Source organism: Lampetra planeri, chromosome 41 (assembly GCF_965212315.1).
Source record: "Lampetra planeri chromosome 41, kcLamPlan1.2.h2, whole genome shotgun sequence".
Classification (NCBI taxonomy): domain Eukaryota; kingdom Metazoa; phylum Chordata; class Hyperoartia; order Petromyzontiformes; family Petromyzontidae; genus Lampetra; species Lampetra planeri.
In genome coordinates this window covers 2132614-2146070 of record NC_136147.1, presented here as the reverse complement: position 1 = coordinate 2146070, position 13457 = coordinate 2132614, and the positions used below count along the sequence as shown (strand labels likewise).

General features: G+C 54.6%; 1 protein-coding gene across 1 annotated transcript in view; it reads left to right on the top strand.

The window, feature by feature from the left end:
* LOC144732059 (AN1-type zinc finger protein 4-like) overlaps window positions 1–13457 on the top strand; it is a 33585-nt gene that overhangs the window by 14796 nt on the left and 5332 nt on the right. Inside the window, exons 5-9 of the mRNA XM_078613291.1 lie at window positions 1627–1768; window positions 3171–4788; window positions 8150–8418; window positions 9488–9542; window positions 11195–11303. Coding sequence (XP_078469417.1) covers window positions 1627–1768; window positions 3171–4788; window positions 8150–8418; window positions 9488–9542; window positions 11195–11303 — 2193 coding nt within the window. The remainder of the gene's footprint in view (window positions 1–1626; window positions 1769–3170; window positions 4789–8149; window positions 8419–9487; window positions 9543–11194; window positions 11304–13457) is intronic.

Here is a 13457-nt window from a genome sequence, read left to right as displayed (position 1 = left end):
GTGAGCCATTCGGCTCTTGAAGCATAGTCGCAACCCCGTGGATTGCCGCTTAGCGGGGCTTCCAGCGACAAGGGGCTGAATCTTGTCTAGCTGCGGTGTCACGGTTTTTTTCCGCGAGTTGTCACCGTTCAAGATGTGGATAGAGGCCTCCCTACGCCGTCGCCATCTGCCACGACCTTGCGACGCCCAAGTCTGGCCGCTGCGCACCAACAGATTCCATCGCTGCGGAGAAATGCGGAGAGAGCGCGTGGCATCGTTTGGTTGGCACGGTTCGGTGGCGAGATGTTAACTGCCTCGCCTGGTATACATGAGGACGTGGGTGCGATCCCAAACATTGACGCCTGTACATTTGGAGTTTGCATGTTCTCCCCCGTGGCCGTGTGGATTTTTCTCCAGGTCCCCCTATTTTTCCCTCCATATTTTGAGACGTGCATTTGGCCACTTCTCACAAAGAGCCTTGTATGGTTAAATGAAAATTGGTTACAAATTCATATTTTGTGCATTATCAGCACAAATAGAATACGCGATGCCATGGCCCAGCTGTAGTGCTAATCGATGCTTGTTACAGAGGATCGCGGTTCGAACCCTGCAGGCCCCCCCCCCGGTGAATACTGCTTGGGGTGTTATTAACCGTAACATTTGCACTTTCTGCTTTGAAGTGGACGATGATGGTGCCCGGACGTCTCTCGAAGCATAGTTTGGACATTGTGCGCCGACACCAAGGTTGAAATTTGCCAAATTTGAAAACCTTACTTGATTGGGAAACGCACAGATAAATCATAAGCCCCCTCACTGTGATAGCTCAGAAAGGCCCTCCTGATAAGTAATCTTTCGTCTTTAATGAAGCTTTCCGAGCGTAATAATAGTAATACTAAATAATCACAGCCAATAACTCGTTAATAGAATTCATCAACAAGTCAAACGTCTGTGCATGTGTGTGGTGTGGTGGGGAGCGATAGTGTAGCAGTTGGCGCGCTGCGCTATGAACCCGGCCACCCGGGTTCGATTCCCGCTCACGGCCAACACCAGTGACGATTATCTGAACCGGCCCTGGGTCTCCCCTAGGTCGACTCAGCCTCAAATGAGTACCTGGTGCGGTGTGTGAACATCGCCACTGAGGAGACAAAGGCGGTCGGGCGTGGTGCTGGCCACCCACCCCCTCGTGTGCCGTTCCGGCCTTCATAGGTGCTCGCTAACAGCACTTCCCCCTTCAGTCTGCTAAGGCTATACGGGGATGTTTTTTTTGTGTGTGTGAATACGGGGATTTGCGTGCGTAAGATAGCGGTTGCACGGCGGTTAGCGCACTGTCCTACGAACCCGGCAACGTGTTTAATTCTCACTTGCAGCCAGCATCGGTGACATATCAAAACTGATCCTGGGCCCTTTCCTTGGTCAACTTTGCCTGAAATGAGTAGCTGGTGCAGCGTGTCAAACCTCGGCACTGGGGAAACAAGGTGGCCGGCGTGGTACTGGCCACACCACTACCACCTCGTGAGCCACGTCGTCACTGACAGGCGTTTGATAACAACCCCGGCAGTCCATTGAGGCTACGCGGGAGATCTGAGCCTCGTATGTGTGTGTCTGTGTGCGTGCGCCGCTGCACTTCCCTATGTGCGCGCTGTGCAGTGGCGGCTCGATGTACAATCTCTACGCGGAGGAGGAGGAGGAGGATGCCGAGGAGTCACCCTCGGTGGAGCAGCTGCAGGAGAACGCACTCACCATGACCAGGATGAACGTGCTCCGCAACAACATGAGCTTCGCCAAGAAGGTCGTGGACACTTTCCTCTCGCGCGGTCGGCACTGTCGTTGCGTCGCTATCTGGTCGTTTGTTTAGAATGTCACATGCTTTCTTCAAAAGTATTTCTAATCTGTCTTATTTTCAACAACGTTACACAACAGTGAACGGAACCGGACGGCACATTTAATGAAAACAGATGCACTGATGGGAGATTGATCTGTTCTCCAGCTGTGATCTGGTCGTCGTGTGTCGGTGTAATATATATGCTCGTGTCGCCCACTCGCCATTCCCGGTTTCCGGTGTGAAATGAGGTGTGTCTCGCTATGAACCAAGTCAATGTATGGGTGAAGGGAGCTTTCATGCCGTAATGGTGAATGCACAAGACAATCCAGAATTCCATCTTCTGGGGTGGAAGTAGGCCTCGGCAAGGTAAGGTAATTTAACCTTTTTACCGGGTAAAGGGTAAATGTGTCGACATGCCCAAGGGATAAGGTAAAGGGTAGGGTAAAGGTAGCTCGGAAGAATTACCCGATAAGGTAAAGGTAGCGCGAAGTATTACCCGGTAAATACGGTACTTTGTTTACCGCTAAAAGCTCCGTGGCGCAGTCCGTGGCCTCCATTTAATAAGTGATATTAAAAAAAAATGTAAACACACTTTTATGAAATGTACCGTATTCGTAATGGCAGAACTCCACGACTCCAGGAAGTGGCCCCGAAGCTTGCCATAACGTAAGGAACCGTGCTGATTTACAGCCAACGTCAGTTGAGCGTGGACAATTAGACCCAAGCAGAAACATAACATAAAAAATAATGTTTAAAATATGTTTTCCGTTATTTATAATAGAATATAGTATTGTCATCAGTATAACATAAGTATACCAAGTTTGCAGTCGATAACACATTGGGAAGTGGGTTAAAATTGAGTTACAAGATTTGAGGATACAACAACGACAACAACAATAACGACAACAACAACAGACACAGTGAGTTCAAAGAAAGCGTGTACAATTGGAATCGTCGAGAGTATTCTATATGTATAAAGCGCTCTACCTAGCATTTACCGTTATAAACCTTTTTCATGTGTAGTACCCCAGTAATTACCCTGTAATCGGGTAATTTGTATGGGGTAAGGGTAAAAGGTAGGGTAAAGGTAGGCTCGTTGCTTTTTACCTTTTACCTTACCTGCTCTGCTATATAGGGTAAAAAGTAGGGTAGAGGGTAAAGGTGGGCTCGTTGTTTTTAACTTTTACCTTACCTTGCCTAGGCCTAGGTGCCAATCGGTGCATTCCTGAATACAGTTACACTCTGATCGCTTAAAGGTTCCTGGCTTTCTGAACTGGTTATTGATTTTGAAACAAGTTTACGGCTTTCATTTAACAACCCTCATTGTAACGGAGGAGTTATAAAAAAAAAACTGTGGTTGTGTTTGCAGCCCAAGAAAGGCATTCCCAAGCTGCAGCCGCGGCCTCCGTCGCCCGAGGACTTGTATGAAGATATCACCACCCGCTACTCCCGTCACCGTCTGCGTGCCTTCCCGCAGTGCGAAGAGCCGCATTTGCTACCGCCGCTCCACGACTCAAACGCCGAGAGCTCCCAGCAACCGCCGGCATCGCCGTATCTCCCGGGTAGCCCGGTCACCACGGCACCATTGCGCGGGTCTTCGCGCACGGGGCCACCGCCGCCGACTCTGCCGCCGGTCCCCTTGATAAACCCGTTATCGTTCTGCCCTCGCTATGCCGGCGGCAGGATTTCCGCCGCGCCGGTGGGTCTCCCGTACGTGTCGACCAGCCTGCTCACCACCGGCGTGATTGCTGGCAGTTTCCACCCAGCAGTTGGGCAGATGTCCGGCGGGCAGGGTGCACACGCCCCGATGACCGACCATCAGAAGGCCACTATCACCAAAAGCCACGCCGAATTCATGTCCTCGTTCAGCCCTCTCCCCGCCATCCCAAACCTCTTCGACGGCAGAAACTTTGCGGCCAACGCCTTGACGGGTGAGGCCTATGACGCGATTGTCCGTTCCGAGGGCTTGCGTGACGCCACCGGTGGCAGCTTGTCCATGGGGGCAGACGTTCTGGAGGGTGTGGCCGTGCCGGGCAGAGGCGAGGCGGGCGCCGCCGGCGGTGCACCGGCAGTGCCGCCTTCTGAAGGAACCCTGGGTTCGACTCACGAGGACTTGGCGTCCGGGACTCACTTGCTGATGCACGAAGCAGGGGGCAGTCTGTTCAACAACTCGCATGTCGCTGGCTCCTACGCGCTCTCTGCGGCCGACATTTGGCCCGCGTACTCTCTTTTTCCGCAACTCGACGTTGGCGGCGCTCTGCCGGGGTTGGGCCCCTCGGCATTCTGCATCCCGCCGAGCGGCGAGAAGGACGCGGCCGCGGTGAACGCCGACGCCGCGCCGGAATGCCTCGTCGCGACGGAGGATCTCTCGGAACTCGCCGACGAAATGGATAGCTTGAACATCTCCACGGCGGCGGTGGCGGCTACGGCCGCCCGCGCCGCGGAGCGCAGAGAGTCTGTGTACAAAGCGGAAGTCGCCAAAACCGTCCAGGCTCTGGAACGGCTGATGATCCCGAAGGAGGGCAGCGACCTCGACAATGCAAGGCTCGACACGAAGTGGGAACTCATCGCGGGGGCGCAGAGCGGCTCGCGAGCCACGCACTGCCCCTCCAGGCAGCTGAAAGGCGGCCGCGTCGGCTCTGGCGACGACGACCTCCCCGAGTCGACGAAGACCCTCAAGAGGCTGAAGCGGTCGGCGGGGGAGCCTCCGAGGGCCGCCAAGAGCGGGGCGGCTCGGACCGCGCCGTTTGCCGGGGGGCGTGGCGCGCCGCCCGTGCCGCTCCTCAAGCCGCTGCTGGTGCCGTCCCCGCGCCGCCGTGCCGCGAGGCTGCCCCCCGACGGCCTCGGACCGCCATCCTCTTTGGGGGCGAGCAACCTGCGCCCGCCGGCGCAGGTGAAAAGGTTCCAGCTGCCTTTGCCGATGTGCCCCGGTGCCTTTCAGCAAAACTTTGGCGGAGCCGGCAACCCGAGCAGGGTGGTGTCGGCAGGTGAGTTCCACGCCGCGCGTCTCTGAAAAAGGAGGGGTGGGGGTCGAACCTTCCTCGTGTCTTCTGAACCGCCTCTCTCGTGCAATGTGTCCATAGTCGCTCGTGTCGGCCTCGTCGCGCAGTGTTGTTACTTGAGGAATGTAACGGGAGCGCGCCGTCGTTGATATCGTCGGCCTCGGTGAACTCGCTGCCGGGGCGAAGGCCCCTCCCCAAGCCATCGTCACGTTTCAACGGTCCAGCCGCTGCTGTGCAGCAGCTCGTGTGCACGCAGACGGCTCTCCATAGATGCATCACGTGGACATGAAACGTTTACCAAAAAATTGATATGCGTACCATTAGCATTCATTTTGCACAACTCATAATAATAAGCTTAAGAATTGATTCTTATTATAATCAATATGGTTCCATTCGCCTTGTGTTTCTGTGTTAGGGTGGTTAAAATTGGGTTCAACGCAGAGGTCGCTGGCTTGGTTCAACCTTTCGGGCTGGGCAAATCTCCCCCCCCCCCTCTTCACCCAGCAGTGTAATTGGGTTCAACCGCGGGAAGTCAAACGACAGGTCGTGTACGGTGGGGTAAAGTGTGGCTATTCCAACCGTTCCCTGCTCATATTCCACTGGATTCGATGACCGATTGCTGCCTTTCATAATCCCTACCCCATCCGATTTATTGTTTAACCACCCTAGTCCACGTGTCACGATTCAGCGACTAAAAATCCGCTGCGACGTTCACGGCACGCGCATTGAGTCGTGCATGCGTGTGCTTGTCGATTATTTGCCAACCAATCAGATTGCTTAAGAAGGTCTCGTCGGAAGAAACAAAGCAGAGGAAATGAGACGGGCGGCATGAATGAGATAAGGATCCAATCAATTCCCCCCTCACCGTCATGGAAGGGGGAGGGTTGCCACATGCGCCGCTAATGTCCAGTTGCCAGCGGTGCCGGGGGTGGGGGCATTGGGGGGGGCGCACGGGGCCTTGCGGGGAAGGTTGCGAAGGTAAATGTCGTTTCGCTGGTTATTAACGCTCACCAGCCCGGTGCTGCTCCACCCTGCAGTGAACCTCGCCCTTGGATGGCTCTTCCGAAGTAGTTGTGCTGTGCGACGCTGCTTCACCTTCCTCGGAACGAGCCACCGATGTCCCCCACGTGTTTCCTTCAACAATTTTATGCAAATCCCCCCCCACACCCTTTTATCTTCCTTTTGAATTGCCGCCTTTAATTGTGAGTTACCGCAGGTGTTCCAATTTTCCTCCCAGAGTAAATGATTGGCTTCCTTACTCAAAATGAGCATTGAGGCAGTGCTCCCACCTCCCTTTTACTGCCCTGAGCCAGTGGGTGGAAACTCCGCATTCCCATGACAGGTGCAAGTGTGTTTGTGTGCAGGCGCTAAATGGATTGCAGAGTCATGAGATTGTGAAAGACCGCGCTGCGTCACGCGCTGCGTCACACATGGCGTGACGCCTGCATGTGGTGACTCAGCCTTAAATTGCATCACGGCGATTGAAGGGATTGTTACGATCGGGGGCCAGCAAACAAAATAAGAAAAACAGATATGATTCGTCCGTCGTTATCGTCGGCCCCAGTCAATGCACCGCTGGGTGAAGGCCCCCCGCCAAGCCGTTGCCGTTTCTCGCGGACCTGCGATGTTAACGAACGCACCCCGTGACCTGCAACGGAGCTGAATTCATCGCTCGGTTTCCACAGAGGACGTTTTCCCGAACCCGTTCCCCCCTCTGGCCGCCACCGTCCGTATTCTTGCCCGCCGGCCATCGCGACACGTCCACGCCCGCTCCCGCGGACTTTTCTTGACGGTTAAAATTCTCTTATTCAGCCTGCGTGCCTTCTCCAATTGGCGTATTTCCTCCTATTGTCTCTCTGCAACCCAAGCAACGAATACCTAGCCGAAATTGCAAATGATATATTCCGAGTTGCACGATTGATCGCGCACATTCGTGCAAGCGCAAGACTTTATTCTGTAAATCGTCCCTCGGATTGCACCGCTGCACGGCTATTTGCTCCCACTTCACGTCGCGGTCGCTCTCCTGGCCGCCGCCGGTCACATAAACGCTGCCCGAGATTGGCAGTCGGACGTTCGACGGCCCGCATGCCTCTCGTGGCCCTAGAATGTGATGAATTCTGCCCAAATTCAATTTCTGACCCGGTCAGTGCTCGCGTGTGCTCGCGTGTGTGCTCGCGTGTGTGCTTGCGTGTGTGCTCGCGTGTGTGCGTGTGCTTGCGTGTGTGTGTGCTTGCGTGTGCGTGTGCTTGCGTGTGTGTGTGTGCTTGTGCGTGTGCTTGTGCATGTGTGCGTGTGCTTGCGTGTGCTCGCGTGTGTGTGTGCTTGTGCGTGTGTGCTTGTGTGTGTGTGTGTGTGCTTGCGTGTGTGTGTGTGTGTGCTTGCTTGTGCGTGTGCTTGTGCGTGTGCTTGTGCGTGTGCTTGTGCGTGTGCTTGCTTGTGCGTGTGCTTGCTTGCGCGTGTGCTTGCGCGTGTGCTTGCGTGTGTGTGTGCTTGCGTGTGTGCTTGCGTGTGCGCGTGTTTGGGGAGCGATGACGCAGCGGTTGGCGTGCCGTGTTACATGGCGGCCAGTGTTCAATTCTCTCGCTCGCGACCAATAATGGTGGGTAACATTTGAATCGGTCCTGTGCGCCTCCCCTAGGTCAACTCGGCCTTAAATGAGTACCTGCTGCAGTGTGCAAACATCTGCACTGGGGACGCGAAGACGGCCGGGCGTGGTGTTAGCCAGTCGCCCTCCTTGGGTGCTGTGCCGGCTAACAGCCCTTGCCCCAACAGTCTGTTAAAGGCTATATGGGGGAATTGTTGTCTTTGTGCATGGGCACACATGGGTGGAGCAGTGGCGAAGTGTTTAGTGCACTGCGCTACGAACCCGGCTACCCGAGTTAATTTCCCGACCACGGCCAACATCAGTCGCGAATATTTGAACTGGTCTTCCACCTCCCTTGTGGGGATTCGGCATCGGCACTGGAGAGACGAAGGTGGCTGGGCCTGAAGCTAAACGAGGGAGGGGGGGGGCCCTTACAGCCACAACACGATGTGGATTTGCGTGGCGTCTTCCCAACGTCAGCACGTCTCTCAGCTGTACCGACACAGCGGGCTTGAGAGAGGCAGTCAAGGGCAGTGGTTCTCAACTCCAGTCTAGTTTGTATTCTTATTATTATTTAGGCATTTTTACCCAGGAAAGCTTCAATGAGTCTCAAGAGGGTCCTGTCGCTCTCCGCTGCCGCGAAAGTTTTCGCAGGAGAGGCTCGACGATTGCTATGATGGCGGCGGTGAGGGCGGGTGTGAACACAGTGACCAGGGTTGGGCCAACAACCGTGACTCTCCCCCCCACGCTTGTACCGCGCAGGCAAGAAGGTGGTGGGCGCGCATGCCAGGCCGAGAAGCGGCTCGGAGGGCGACTACGCCGCGGCAGCCGGCGCCGTGCCATCATGCGGTGGTAGCAGCAGCAACAGCAGAGACATGCGTCTGCTCGGACGCATGACGTCGCGCGACCGCCACCTGCCGCACGGCAGCTCTGTGGCTCGAGCCGCGACGCCCGACCTGCTGCACCGCTGCGGGGCTGAGACAACGACAAAGGCGTCCGTCTCTTCCTATCCCTTCGGGGCCGCATCCTACGTGAGCTCGCACGGCATCACGCCTGCCGGGCCTCCGGACGGATCGTAGATCCTAGGTCGCGGGCCGTGTCCGCTCACCCCCCCCCACCCCCCTCTGTCTGACCGAGTTGTACGGGAGCCGCAATGTGGCGATACGATGTGTGATGCAAGGTCCAGGATGATCGGAATATTGTTGCTCTTTTTTATTCATATTTTCATTCCTGACATCAACATTTCTGGCCTTGATGCCACCTCTTTGTGTTTCGACACGATATTTATGAAATAACAAACACAATCATTAAAGGTCTAAATACATCGAAACTTAAGTATGATTGGATGAATGTAGTAATTAAGTTAATTGCTTAAATATTGTGCAAATGACAGTGTGTGTGTGTGTAATAAAAGCATCACAGTTCGTAAAGTTACAATGATTAGAAGACTTGAGGCAGGCTACTGTTGAGTGGACTGCAATTTAAATAACTTTGTAAGTAATCTATATTCGGACTGGAAGCATGGCAAAGCACACAAATGATAGAAATGCGAAATACCATTACAGACTTATGGGAAACGGACATCGCGATAATCGTCACGGAGTGGAAGGAATGGTGGGCATATAGATTTGGTCAAGGCGTCACTTGTGATGCCTGAAATTTTGCAGGTTCCGTTCGTCTTTACCGACGTCGGCGTCGTCTGGGGTTGTAATCCTGACGCAGTGTAAACAGGGGACACGTGTTGTCCGTTGTGGTCGGAGAGAGATGGCGCCGTCGATCTGGCATGCCGCGGAGAAGCCGGGATTTGCGCGGAGATAGCCGGCGCGCTTTCTCCGTGCGTTCCCCGTGGCGCAGGGGAGCGCGTTGCGTTTTGCCTCCTCGCTCAATAATTCACGATTTCATACTTTAACAAGGCTGCCATTTTAATAATGCATGATTGCGAGCTGTCGGTGAAAATGCAATGGACAAAATCAAACGGACGCTTCATATTCCCCGGGATTTGTTTGCCGAACGAAGGAAGCCGAGATGGTTTGCGGCGCGTTAGCCGGAGCGTGCCGTGTGAACCGCCGTCTCCGCGTGCCCCTCTCCGTGCGTGTGCAGTCTCTCAATGGTGCTCGCTGCTCAGAACCTTGCTCTCCACATGCCGAAGAATCAGGTATTTCACTTAACCCCCGCGAGCCGATGCAATCGCTTAGCCGTATTGGCACTCGCCTGCACTAAAACACTTTCTGCCAATGGCAGGGAAAGAGATACGAGCGCGTGATGGCGGAGCGGAAGAAGTCTCTGCCGCTTTACCCGAGCGTCGACGTTGGGTTTGCAAATCCGTTTAAATCAGCAGCCGATTGATTTTTGGGCGCTGGGTGTTAAATCCGCCGGGTGTCGCCTCCCCCCCCGCCCCCCCCGTTAACCGAAACCCGACGCGGCTTTCATGTTCGCGCTGAAAATCGCAATTTGTTTCTCGCAAGTGCTGATTCGGCGGAACGGTATGCGAGACGCAAGCTCATTCATGTCGGCAAAATGGAACCGCAGAGTTCAAGTCTCAGAGTTGACTTTTTGACCAGGCGAGAACCTTGGAGACCTTGGGTAGTCTCGTGCGATCGAGTGATCTGGTTCACGAAGAGGACAAAAAGCAATAAGAGGATAAAAGAAAGTGCAACAATGAGGCAAACAGAAATAGGAGCACACACGACAAAACCGAGATCAGCACAAGAATGGCCAAATAGAATTTTAAGACCTCTCTCTATGCGAGGCACTTATGCTGCAATTGCCCGATTCAGCACGACCGTTGAATTGCGCGCTGCCGCTTTTTTCACCGGCGCGGATAAAAGCCGCGGCTGCAGCTAAATCAATCAATTACTTGCAATCTTGCACAAAAAATAACAACCCGCTGCTGCTCCTCTCCTCCCAGTCGCATCTTCTCCCCACGTTTCCCTCAAACTGAGCTCATGCGTCGCTGCTCCTGGGCGTGATTAACGGTCGAGGAGCGTGCCGTGATTGCGCGCGAATGTGCTCGCGCTACGTCGTGTCAAATTACAAATCAGCGCGGCGCCTCACGTCATCGCCGCCTACGTGGCTTTTTAATGTCGGCTACGTCTGTGGCGTTGGGCTCCGATTGTTCACTTACACGCACGGCGGCCTTCTGTTCCCCCCCCCCCCCATGTGGGTCGTAGGGTTTATTTTACCTTTACCGTGTTGGTCACTTCGGGGTTCGTGATGACAGGGAAGGCACAAATGTTGGAGGATAGTACAGTATAATTATGGACTTTGCTGCACTGCCATCTGTTGCCCATAATGTTGCCTGCAGCGTCCTACAAACACCCACGTTTTACACGCTCGGTGCCCATCCAAGCAGAAGCCAGGGCAGCTTTCGGGTGATTTGGTTGAAGGCAAACTTTTCACGGATTTCCCTGAAATGTAGAATTAGAATCGCGCTGACCCTACTGTGGCCATGGATTTTAAGAAACTCTGATCATATTCATCCAAATCCTCTCCCCCCCCACTCCTTCCCCGGCACGTAGCCCCATTTGTCCACGTCGTGGTAGATGGGGTCGTGGTAGATGGGGGCACCGTCACGCGCGGGCGTCGTGTGAGGTTGGAAGCTCCCGTGTACCTTTATTAGATCGTCAACGTCCCCCCGATCCCCCTCGTGTGCCCCCTCGTGTGCCCCCTCGTGTGCCCCCTCGTGTGCTCCCTCGTGTGCCCCCTCGTGTGCCCCCTCGTGTGCCCCCTCGTGTGCCCCCTCGTGTGCCCCCTCGTGTGCCCCCTCGTGTGCCCCCTCGTGTGCCCCCTCCGTCTCGTGCATGGCAGGTGACGAGATGTACGCGGTGAAAACTTGGTATCCGAGGAAGAAGGCGGCGACAAAGAGGTGCTCCTTCTGCGGTCGGAAGACGGGGCTGGCGACGAGCTACGAGTGCAGGCAAGCCACCCCGGTCGCTCACCGCGCACCGCACCCACCGAGAAGGGGGTTGTCAAAGGACAATCGGTTATCCTGTAACCCATTCCGGAATCGGCTACCCGTTCCGAAAAATCGGGATCTGCTCACCAATTGTTTTCTTTCTTTGTTTGGAGGATCCTGCACTGGGAGGTTTGTGTGTAAAAATAAAAAACAACAGCTGCCATTCGTAACGTCACCGCGGCGCTTGTGCCAGGCTAGGTGCGCTTTGAGGCCACATGGAGTGTCAAATGCCCGCTGGCATGAGGTCATGGAACAGACCCAGATGCCATGGGTTGACTGACTGAGATGACTGGCTGATTCACCCCTCCCCACTGCCAACCTACTCCGTTTTAGCCACCCGATACTCCGCTCGTTGTTGTGAGCGTCGCTCTTCTGCTATCTGCCGTTTCTGATGGGTGACTACTTCCAACTGCCCAGTAGCGTCCTTCACGTATCTCTACCGTCGAGGCTGATCTGGACTTCGCTGGTTACAGTCTTCGACAAGTCCACTTGGCTCCACACTCTTCTGTACCACATTAGTCCATCTCTCCCAGCCCGTGCCATTCTTATTAAGCCCCCTCTATCCAGCCAAACAGAAGCTAGTTTGGCACGCAGCTGCTGGGCATGTGGGCTACATGACCCAGCCAAAACAGCCTCGCCTGCAGGAGGAGCTCACCGATGGGCATGTATCCGGATCTTTCAAGAATTTGTGAGCTCCTGACATGAAAAAACATACACATGCATATGCGTGCACAAGAGCACAGTTACTTGGTTAATCAGCAACCACGATAATCAGCCTATGGGTAATGGGGAGGTCGTTTTGTGAGTTTTGCACAAGTCGATCTCATTACACTTATGATAATCAACAAATTAGTAACACGCTTTTATCTTCGGAAGTATTTAATTAGTGGTCCTTTCCTTTTTGGTTTTGTTGTACAAACTGTGGGCGGCATTTCAATCAGATGGACAGAGCAAAATGCATAAGCGCGAGCTGCTCCACGGCGCCGCTCCGCACCGGCGTGGATGAAAGCGAGCGCCTGCAGCAAATAAATAATTGTCATGCAATCTCACACAAAATAACAACTCCTCGCCGTTGCTCTCCCAGTCAATCTTCTCACCCACGTTTCCCTTTTCACGGAGCTCATGCGCCACTGCACCTGGGCATGATTCATGGTCGAGGAGCGCCGCGATTTCGGGCGCGCGGGCGCTACAACGCATTCACTTATAATCAGCTTTCGTCGGAAAGTGTTAAAAATACCCTCGGTAGTCGCTCGTCAGCTGCAAAGGGGTTATCGTTTGTCAGCATTTTCTTGGAGGCTGGAGGGGAGGGAGCTCCCGCCGAGAGGCCCAGGCCTCGCTTGCGCGAGCGAGGCTCGGCGAACGCGGTTGCCAGCGTTGCCTCCAGCGGCCCGCGGCAGGCAAATTATTTAACACCTCGACGGTTGTTCATCCATCTGGCTGACGCAAGCGGAGCACCCACTTGCCACCGCATTATAGGAATTCATCCATCCTGTCGTGCAGCGAGCATCGTGGCAATACGGGCGGGATAGTGACGCTCCCTACGGTGAGGACGGGATGTCTCTCAAAGCGATCTCGGGGGTGGCTCTGTGGTATCCGTTTGCGCGGGCCATTCTTTAACGCGAAGGGGGTTGTCGCGCTGCTCTGCGCGAGAGATCCGCGTGGATTCCCTCGTCTCTTGAACGACGTGGTTTGTGCGGCCGGGATGGGAATGGGGGGGAAAAGACGACGCAGTGAAAGATTAAAACAAAAATTATTCCGTCCCAGGAGCTGTTGTGGCCCGTGCCAACCTGCACATTCGTCTTGGGGCAAAGCGAGTGATAGATTTCCCATGCCACCTGCCCCATCGCTTCTGCTTCATCCGTAAACAAGGCTCCTGTCAAAGAGGTCATCTCCCACGCCCGCCTTACAAAACGGTCGACGAGACTCATTATTATCGGGACGTTTGACTTGTTTCACGGCAGCCACCGCTGTTACTGTTATTCTCACCATCATCTATGATCCATCCACTGCTGGATGAAGAACTTGCCAAGCTGCCACCACCACCACCCCTCTCGCCCCACGATCCTTCGATACAAACAGTCCATACCCCAGTTATAATGCTATCATCCTCGCCAT